The sequence below is a fragment of the Copadichromis virginalis genome, linkage group LG20 (genome assembly GCF_057382275.1).
Source record: "Copadichromis virginalis isolate Kocher_CV1m ecotype Utaka linkage group LG20, C_Virginalis_male_GT1.1, whole genome shotgun sequence".
Lineage (NCBI taxonomy): Eukaryota > Metazoa > Chordata > Actinopteri > Cichliformes > Cichlidae > Copadichromis > Copadichromis virginalis.
In genome coordinates this window covers 30,420,046-30,429,790 of record NC_140637.1, presented here as the reverse complement: position 1 = coordinate 30,429,790, position 9,745 = coordinate 30,420,046, and the positions used below count along the sequence as shown (strand labels likewise).

The window sequence follows — 9,745 nt, the reverse complement described above, 5'->3', positions numbered from 1 at the left end:
CCTTTTCCACCTCTTGGCTCCTTAATCAAGGGACTGGAACAGCTGCAACTAAGGTAACTCAGAAAACAAAAGATTAATCATACATAACAGTGTAAACTAAAATGTGTGCACTTATTTTAGAATGCAGCGTTATGTGGATATATTAATTAACTAAACCAAAACCAGTTATTTATTGTCCTGTAAATAAATTCCTATATTTAAAGAAAGAAATGTGAATGCAATGTTACTTATAAGCCTCTACACTAACATGGTGGGTATTACCACTGTGTGGCTGTAAGTGCAGCCATCACAGTCTTCAAGTAACTTAAAGAAGTCCAGACGCTTTTCTTTGCAAGCTCCTTTGACTGCGATGACCTGGATGACTGAGAACCTTCACAGACATACCTGTATTTAGTTTGTTTGCACAACCAAAAAGCAAAAACTCAGAAGACCTTTAAGACCTTTAAATAATGCATATTTAGGACCTCTGAAATTCAACATCCTCTAGTGTCTCAAAAAATGTTTTCCTTGCTGCTTTAACACAGCCTCACCTGTGATCTGATAAATGTTAACATTCAGTTCAACCTTTGTCCCATTTATCCACATTATATTTCATAGATATGCACAATAAAACAAATTGTTTTTATTAAACAGACAAATTTTATACATAGTACATATAATTTGCAAATTGACAGAAATCCATGAGAATTGTCAAAGTTGCCATTAAAGTCAAGCATCAATCTTTGCTCATATTTTTGTTATTGTACTTTTATGTTTAGCTGTGACTAACTGAACACATTTGTGTCCTGCTTTGAATGAAAGGGTCCATTTCTCATTTTAATCATCTTTTCAGTCAGGTCCCAATTAGGCATTCTTTAATTGTTAATAGGTAAATATGAGGGTTGGGATCAAAATGTTGTGCTCCCTCTCTGTCTCTCCGTTTCTGCTCTTCAGAAATAATACTGATCTTTTATGGAACAGCAAAACTGAGATGAACTTTTCTTTTTTAATATCCTCACACAGATCGACCCATAATTGAAATTGGAGCGATTTTCGTCTACTTCGTTTTTTTTTCTTCTCTCAGTCAAAACATAACCACGATATTCAAATATCAAAATGCAGCTGTTAGTGTGACCTTGTCGGTGTCAGACTCCAGTAAGACACAGCCTCACACAGCCTGCAGAAAATAACGAGCAATTCGCGCAGTTACTTTGCTACACTGCTCTCGTGCTCTGGGGGGCTTGTAGATGTCTGGGGCCTTGATCTCCTCCATTCCTGCTTCATGTCCTGGGGGGCAGGGCTCCCCACACCTACTATTAGACAGTTACACGGAGAACCCTTGTGAATATATGGATCTACACGCACACAGGTGTGTGTTGTCGGACTTGTGTGCTGCTCAGTAACATTCAATATTTATTATTTACTGTTACTTGTGGTTATGTTGGTTGTTGCTGTGGATGCGGATGTGCTCATGTGTAAGCCGCTGCTTTGCGCTGCGTTTGGCTGGGAATTGTTGAAATTAAATATTTACATCTTCGTATATGAATCACATGAATTAGCGCACTGTGCATCACCCCAAGGAAATTTCTACTTACTAAATCTGGACCTGGATATCAGCTTCACACCAGCCATTCGTAGTGTTATAAGTCTACTTCACGATCTTCTGAAGAGTCCTGAGTGTTTGGTGACTTCTGACTGACTTTTAAGTTTAAACAATACTCTGGCACGGAAAAGGTTACAACTTTCTTTGGACTTTTATACCCCTGAAAAAATGCTTCCTCTCTCTCACAGAATCTGTTGATTTCGGAGCCTTGAACTGGTTCAAAGGCCTTGACTGTCTTACTCGCCACATATTGACAACAATATTCGTACTGATTTATTTTAGTATTATTGTCGATATTACAATATTTCTGAGACTGTAATAGCTCGTTTTTAAGCCCCCCAGTTATCAGTATTGTGATCACACTATTGCTTTAATATTATTGAGACTACACAACACATTCATCCCTGACCTCTACATATCCAGCTGAACAGGATTACTATACTCTGTGTAGATTTACACATTCTTTCGTGGAACATTGAAATAACTGTGTTGTGTAGTTTTTTAACATATCTCCTGGATCATTACTAACTGTATGTTTAGTTTTACTTGTAGAGTTGTTGGTAAGACCAGACAAGGAGTTCAAACAATTTCATTTTATGGTTCCCAAAACAAAACAAGCCGAAAAACAATGAAAATAATGACATAAACCTTTAAAAACAACTGTAAGAGTGAACGGTAAGAGTGTGCATATTATCCAGCAGAGGGCACCATTATATCAAAAAATCGTTCAAATGTGACTTAAAGCTTTATTAAATGAAGCACGTCTATTAAAGTATAGTTACTACTTTTGGTGGTGGCTGTAAATGCTGCACTTGAAGCACAGTCCTTACCAGTTAGAGCATTTTAAAGATGTCGAGGTGAAATATTGAGGACAATTTTTTCAAACTTGCTAAATGTGTCATTTATAGAAGAGAAATAACAGCTTTTGAAAAATTGAACGTTGATCTGAATTCTGAGAAAGCTGCAAAAAGTTAGCTGGAAAATGAACAGTGCAACAGATTTCACAGAATCTGGTGAAAAAAAAACAAACTAAATTCATTGTGGTTGGAATCTGTTTTAATCAAGATTTTCATGGATTCGTGCACATTCTCCACTTCCTGGTATCAAACAACAAACATTTTACAGTGCTCAGGATGACTTCATTTACATGCAACAAGTTTGACTTTTTCCTTTAAAACAAAAACAAAATGCTTCAAATTCATATTTTGAATGATCACTTTCCCCCCTGTAAACCTCTCTGAAATAAAAAGCTTATATTTAGATATGATAAAAACAACTGAGTCACTGACTCAAAGCAAATAACTATAAAATATGATACAAAATAAGCAGCCCGAGCATCTTCAGGTCATGGTGTTGCTCACAGTCCCATCACAGAGGGAAGCACAGCAGCACCCGTGGATGGAAGGAGAGTGCATTCCGTCCACTCAGACGGACTATCTCATGTCCGAATCCGGGACTTTCCAGTTCAGCTGGAAGCCTTTGTCGTAGACTTCGTAGAGCACTTTCGTCACGTAATGATTCCCTCCTTCCTGATACAGCTCCAGGTACTTCCTGTAAAGCTTCAGGGCCGTGCATGAGTCCTCCGTGCTGTCGTGGGTTTCTCCCTGGATGTTGAGGCCTGTGGACATGAAAAAAAGGTCAGGAATGATTAAAATGAAAGTGTTCAGCTTCAGATTACAGTGTGGATATGAGGAATTGACACGTACGCTTTAGTGCATGAACTCAAAAAAGCCTCTAAATACTTTGTTGTTCAGATTTAATTCCAAGATGAGTTTGATGACAACTAAAACATCATGAACTATACTGACTTCGGTAATATGAGCGGATTATCCAGTTTACATATTTGGATCCTAATCCCTCTCACTGTAATAATGTGATTTAATTCGATTAAAGACTCATATTTGGATTATTTGGATTTGATTTTGTTTTTTTTGTTTCTACTAACTTACCAAGAAAATACCAAGCAAGGAATTTCAGAGAAATCATCCTCTTGTAGGGCAATCGGAAGAGGTGCACGGTGTCGATAACTTGATCTTTGGGAACCTTAAGAAACAGAAAATAAAAAACATTAAAATCAAAGCACATCTATAAAAAAAATCACATCTTTAAACTATATGAACTAATTTGAAATTTAAAACTGATGAAATAACGTACCACTAAATTAATGACACGAAAGTCATTCTGCAGGCCGTGGCCGACGAAGCGAACTCCTGCATCGATGAGGAAGCGTAGCTTCAGGTAGGTCGACTTCAGCGTGGTCACGTGCTTAGAGGATACTGTGGCATCCAGGTCTCCAGGTTCGATTCCAGAGTATTTTGTCAAATAGTCGACCACCTGGAAGAACAAATTGACAAGTTAGCGGGTGGATCCTTGAAACATTATATATTCATTCTTTTAGGTCATCGTGGTCTTTTCTCTCTGCAGCTTCTCACCTGCTCCTGAGTGGAGATGTAGTCATCGATGAAGGGGACCCCCTCGTTGGGCCCCTGACCCCTCACACAGGTGATCCTGGCCACAGACATCTGACTGGGCGTGATGGTCGATTTGGTGCCGTCGCTATGCAGCACTGCTTCCTCCTGCAAACGCACACATTCAGGGGTCAAATTTGTTTTAAATACTTGAGTCAGATTAGCTGAACTACTGAAAATATGTACTAGGAATATTTAAAATTGTTTTCGATCCTATATTATAATAAATGATGGTATCATAGCCAGACTTACCTCACTGAGCTTTACAAACTCAGCGTCCAGCCCCACCAGGTCACCAGCCTGCGGCATCTCACTGACTGTGAGTGGGATGAAAGTGGCGTCTGTCTTGCTCTGCTTCTCAGTCCGATTTAAGTCAGATTTGACTTCAGACTGATTGTGCTGAAACTCACTGCGGAGGTCGTATTTGGTGTGGTAGTTTCTCTTGGCGTAACACAGGATGGCTGGCACTTTCCAGCTCACATCAAACTGTGCAGCCTCAGTCTGAAAACAAAAAGGAGAACATTTTTAAATGACTGCACACATTAAAGTTAGCATGAATAAACAAGCAGGAATCTTATCTAGGATCCTTACCTGCTCAATCGGCTCAATGAGGAAGTCATTGAAGAGGTACCACTGCTGGCGAGAGACTCCCTGAAATAATAAAATCATTTTGAATGTTAAAAATGAAACTTTTTGTAGTCAGCAGATGTCAAATTTTCTTATCTAAGCGTCGCTCACCTCTTTTCTTTGATGGTAGGTCTCACCCACTTTGATGTGTGCGACCAGATTACCACCCGCGCCAGCGTCCAGGATGTGCGGCACCGTGGCCACCAAGTCATACAGAGAAGCTCCCTCCGCCTGTTCAGCAGCACTTAACTAGTAACAGAAAGTGCAAATAATTGTAAGATAAACTTTTTTATTTCACAACAGCTGAGAAATTCATGTGTTACAGAAACAAAAACACTAAAACCAACCTATAGTTCAATATCTACAGATTAGTGTAATAATGTTTTAAAAATATTGCTCCTGGAAATATGGTTTTAATCTTGAAGTGAAATTTTAACTTGGTGATGAAAAGTTACTCAATTATTTCTTCAAGTGCAAAGATCAGCTGAAAATCTAAAGTCCTCACCTCCTCGCCTTCAGGCCAGCTGCTGATCTCCAGTCTCTGACTTTTGCTGAGGGACATCTTGAGAGTGGCGGGGATCCACACGTGACGCTGATCCTGATCTGTCTTCTGCATGGATTTGTTGAAGGCGTACTATAAAAACAGAAACATGGGCAATCATGTAAATAATGAACAGATAAATCATTACTTTCTTTTAACTGTATTTAAACACAGTGAATCAGTGGCTTACCTCGGCCTGAACCTTCCAGAATTCAGCCTCTTTGCTGCTGTTCACCTCACAGTTTATCACCAAAACATCTGGGAGACATCGAATGTTGCGTGTCTGCACCTACAGTGTAACACAAAGAAATGATTACCCTGCACAACAGGTAACAACCAACCATAAATGAATTGTCATTATGAGTGAATGAAAGCTGTAACTCACTGTGGGCTGATACTTGTCACAGTTTCCACACCATGTGTGAGATCTCTGCTGCAGGCAGATGCTTTTCTTCAGGATCTCAGCAAAGTCGTGCTCCTTTATTCTTTCTCCTGAAGTGTCAAAGTACAATGAATATCAGTGTATACATCAAATCAAGCAGATATTTCCCTCTGCTCATTCAAAAACTAAATTAATTCAAACCATTATGTAATCATTAATAGTTCAAGTTTCAAAGACAGAGTAATTCACAGTCACAGATATCCATGCTCTCAGTGCTCTCAGACTCACCTTGAGAGTTGGGGTAATGCATGTTGAACAGCAACATGAGGGAGGAGTAGACTGTTTCTATGCCACAGAGACACAGGCTGCGGTTCTCAACTTCAGAACAAAACAGCTCTCTAATGACAGAGTCGCCAGAGGAGCCCAGAGAACTGCAACACAAACACAAATCACAGTTTCAGAAACCAGAAGGAAAACTCTGCATTTATAAACAAACATAATGATAAGACTGGGACAGTGTCCAGTAAGAATGCAGGTCAACAACGATGTGTTTTACCTGCTCCTGGTCGTCCTGTAGGCCCGTGGATCCTCCTGCTCCTGTGTCTCCTGGAAGAGCTGGTAGAGGATGAAGTGATTCCATCTCTGGATTAAGCGACCTAGCTCGACTGTTCCTGTCGTCTCCTCACAGTTTGAGAGGATCAGGCCCATCTCTTTGGCTTCAGGGACGTTTCGAAGTGCTCTGAGGAAGTTGCTGGCCTTAAGGAAGAAGACATTAGAGGTTACTTTGGGCAGTCACAACAAAATGAGATTTCAAAGTAAGAGCCTTGCAATCCCCAACAGATTGAAAACAAAGAAAGAAAGAAACTTACCTGACATGGATCTCCTTGTGACAAATCCAACATGTGGAAGAGGAAGCCGAGTTCACAAGCCAAACAAAACTCCTTGTGGCACAAATGATTCTGAACAAGGCAGCGAACTGGCTCCAGGAAGTATAACACCTAAGATGCAAACATAAAAGACCCATGGAACATTTGACAAATTGTCTCATATTAAAAATTAAATGTACACATTGTGAACCTTCAGCTTCTTACCTGGATCATGCAGTTACAGTAGGCGTTGGGAATCTGCGGCTCCAGGCCAGCAAACAACGTCCTGTTGTAATGTTTGAAGTCAAAATCTTCCCGTCCACGTTTAGAGTATTTAATTGTCACCTGAAGCACAACAAACACATCTTCGTCACATGTTTGGGAAATCAAAGCTTGTAGCAACACTCTAGAAATTGTTACATCTTAAAATTAACTGTATCTCTATGAAAACCAGGGTGAAACGTAGCAAGTCCAACCTTTCTGTACTTTTCGGGAACAGTGTGAAGGAGCGGCTCTTCATCACTCTCTGTTAGAGATTCAGGGATGTGGTTGTAATAACCAGGTGACCCTTCTTTATTTGCAGGGACCTGCAAACAACAAACAGGGAAAAAAACTTAAAATACACCACGTGGAGATGGGTTTAACTTTTTTTGTAAATTTATTACAATATTGTAAAAATTACAGTTTAAAACAGCAATAAGTTTTTTACATACCTGGTTACAGAGGCAGGCGGAAGGATTTTCCACATAACTGTTGAAGCCAACAGTTTCAATAGTTTGTGGGATTTCTGGGTCCATCCCAGGAGCCCACCTGTTGAAAAGAAACATGTTTTAGATGGAAACCTTTAATGGGAACTACGTGAGACTAACCATTTATATCAACTGGGGAAGACTCGACATTATCTTACAAACTTTTATTGAATCTGAAAACAATATTTATGAACGCTCTAATGCAAACTCTTCAGTCTCGTTAGTGATTGTGTTACCTTGAGCTGGGTGTAGCCTGGGCAGTGGGGATGGGAGAGCAGGGCTGCAGGTTATGATTCCAGGCCAGCTGAGGCTGTGCATCCACAACGCAGGGCTCTCTGGAGTAGACGTTAAACATAACGTCCCGAGTATCGGACCAGAGACGCACACATCCCCCCGAATCTCCAAAGGCTAAGGCTTGTTTGCTGGATGAGACCTCAAAACTTGTGAGAAAGTGGCCGTTTGTGTTGACGTGGAAAATATCCGCCATGTTGGCGAGGCCAGTGGGCTCACAGAACTGACACTCACCTGGAAAAAGACACAGAATGCAGGCAGTTATAGCAAAGCCACAAATCACACAAAGAAATTGTGTGTCACATTTATTGGCCAAACATAGTAAGACTATGCTACAGAAAACTGGACTAAAGAATCCTGAAGCCAGCTTCATACCTGTCTGTGAGATGATTGCGAGCCGTGACGTGTAGGTAGGAAGGAAGCGCACGAAGAAAGGATCCACATGCACCCAAAGGGGGGTTGCAGCTCGCATCATGCGGAGGTCATACACCATCAGGAAACGTTCATTCAGCCCTCGGCTGGAGAACCCACTCACAGCCAAAAGGTTTCCGTGAACATCAAAGTCTGACAGGCCGCCAGGAAATGCGTCAAACTTTTGTGTCCTAAATGTGCGTAAGTCTCGAAGGGTCACCTGTTATCAGCAGAGGGTCAGTGTTAGAGAGATATAAACCAAACCTCATCAAACTGATCCAATCAGGTGATACTTACTTTGCCAGAAGGGTGCCCAAAGACGAAGAAACGATTGGTCTGACGCATTATTGTCACTCCAGGTGCCTCCACTCTGAACTGAAAGGACAATCAAGACAGCAGACAGTCAGACACTCGCTGTGAAGTCAGTTGTATGATGTGCCAGTGGTGTAAGCATAGATAGTTGTGGATTTTGATAAACATAAGCCTGGTGTCTTACTTTTTGAGTTTCTTGAAGTGTGTTCATGTCAATTTCAACCACATAGTTTTGTAATCCCCCCATGAGCAGCATGTTATCAGTCATGAGGAGACTGTGCATATCAGCTCCTTCTTCCATCCTGCAAAGCACCAAAAATGGCCATTAATTCAATAACATAAGGAATAATTTCACAGCTTCAGATCATCAACAGTCAATGTAACACTTACCGATAATCAAACATGACGAGGCCTCCACGAGTGTAACATCTGAGGTTGCACTCAGAAAGGAACAGCACGCCTGTGTCCAAACTCTGTATGTGTCTGATGGCATCAGTTGCGTGCACTTGGAAAGAAGAGTAGTGTGCCATCGTAGGTCCAAGGAAGGATTTTACATGACCCTAAGAGAAGGGCACAAATATTATTACAGAGTGCAACGTTTAAGGTGAATGTAGAAGAAACAAACTCTGCTGAAGCATCATTTTGGCTCTTACCGTGTAGTTTCCCATCCAGAGCATTTCCCGCTGCAGGTCAAAATGTGTTGCAGTGACGGGGATGCCAGCTTCTGAAACTTTACTGTGCAGCTCAGAAAAAATCCCCTTCCTTACGTGCACAGGCTCAGGAACGGTCACAGCCAGCTCCTGTGTGTACACTCCCACGTCTTGGTGGAGGTTTGGATTCAGATATGAGTTCATGGAGGGCTCCAGTCCCCCAGGAGTCCACTGAGGAGACCAGTGAGGAGTCCAGTGAAGAGAGTTCATAGTCCTATGATGGTTGGCCCAGTATTCACCTAATCTTGTGCTGAGAGCTTCAAAAATCTTCTTCAGCTAAATCAGCCTGCAGAGGAACTGGAACTTCTGTAAATAGTAGTACTTGCAGGTTTAATCCCAATCTCTTGAAATGCAGAAAACTGGAGTCCAGATCTAAAGTCTGATGGATAGAGCCACGTATTTAACCTCCACTGGGATTCAAGGCGGTCCTAAGAGTCGTTGACTGTCCCTGCATTAAACGTTAGGCTCACAGGTTTCAGGGTCTGAATCAAGGTGGGTGCGGCTGAGTTTACATGAATACAGGTGTGAATTCTTTGGGAGACGTGGGCATCGTGTCATCATTAAGCCCACATTAAGGTGTCAGAGGGGGGTCGACCCAGTTTTTGCCTGAGCGTATTGTTTCTGAATTGCACCAAGATAATGAGTTTGATCAGACTGGGAGGACCTCGTTTAGCACGCTTAATCCACACCTTGATTAACAGCCGTCGTCAACAGGTCGTCAAAAGCACCAAATTCCTTGATGTCCGAGATGCACCAGATGTTGAGTTTGATTCTTCTGAGCTTCTCCAACAAATTTGCTGCATGTT

General features: G+C 41.3%; 1 protein-coding gene across 1 annotated transcript; it reads right to left on the bottom strand.

The window, feature by feature from the left end:
* Positions 1-2,988: 2,988 nt before the first annotated feature.
* Positions 2,989-9,149, bottom strand: LOC146685129 (PAN2-PAN3 deadenylation complex catalytic subunit PAN2-like). The gene is made up of 22 exons (XM_085442988.1): positions 8,883-9,149; positions 8,620-8,789; positions 8,414-8,531; positions 8,215-8,292; positions 7,882-8,137; positions 7,452-7,740; positions 7,180-7,276; positions 6,943-7,053; positions 6,692-6,811; positions 6,470-6,598; positions 6,157-6,356; positions 5,889-6,031; positions 5,604-5,710; positions 5,409-5,507; positions 5,183-5,311; positions 4,789-4,926; positions 4,642-4,701; positions 4,303-4,551; positions 4,015-4,158; positions 3,737-3,916; positions 3,532-3,625; positions 2,989-3,200 (listed from the first exon to the last, which is right to left on the bottom strand). The coding sequence occupies exons 1-22, from the start codon at positions 9,147-9,149 to the stop codon at positions 3,016-3,018; spliced, it is 3,363 nt and encodes a 1,120-aa protein (XP_085299114.1). The 3' UTR covers positions 2,989-3,015.
* Between the last annotated feature and the right edge of the window lie 596 nt (positions 9,150-9,745).

Excerpts from the sequence above, each read along its gene's own strand:
- LOC146685129 (XM_085442988.1), bottom strand. The coding sequence starts at position 9,149 with ATGAACTCTCTTCACTGGACTCCTCACTGGTCTCCTCAGTGGACTCCT. Across the intron at positions 8,138-8,214 it reads TTGGGCACCCTTCTGGCAAA|GTGACCCTTCGAGACTTACG; the intron begins GTAAGTATCACC and ends TGCTGATAACAG. Across the intron at positions 5,711-5,888 it reads GCATTACCCCAACTCTCAAG|GAGAAAGAATAAAGGAGCAC; the intron begins GTGAGTCTGAGA and ends TTGACACTTCAG.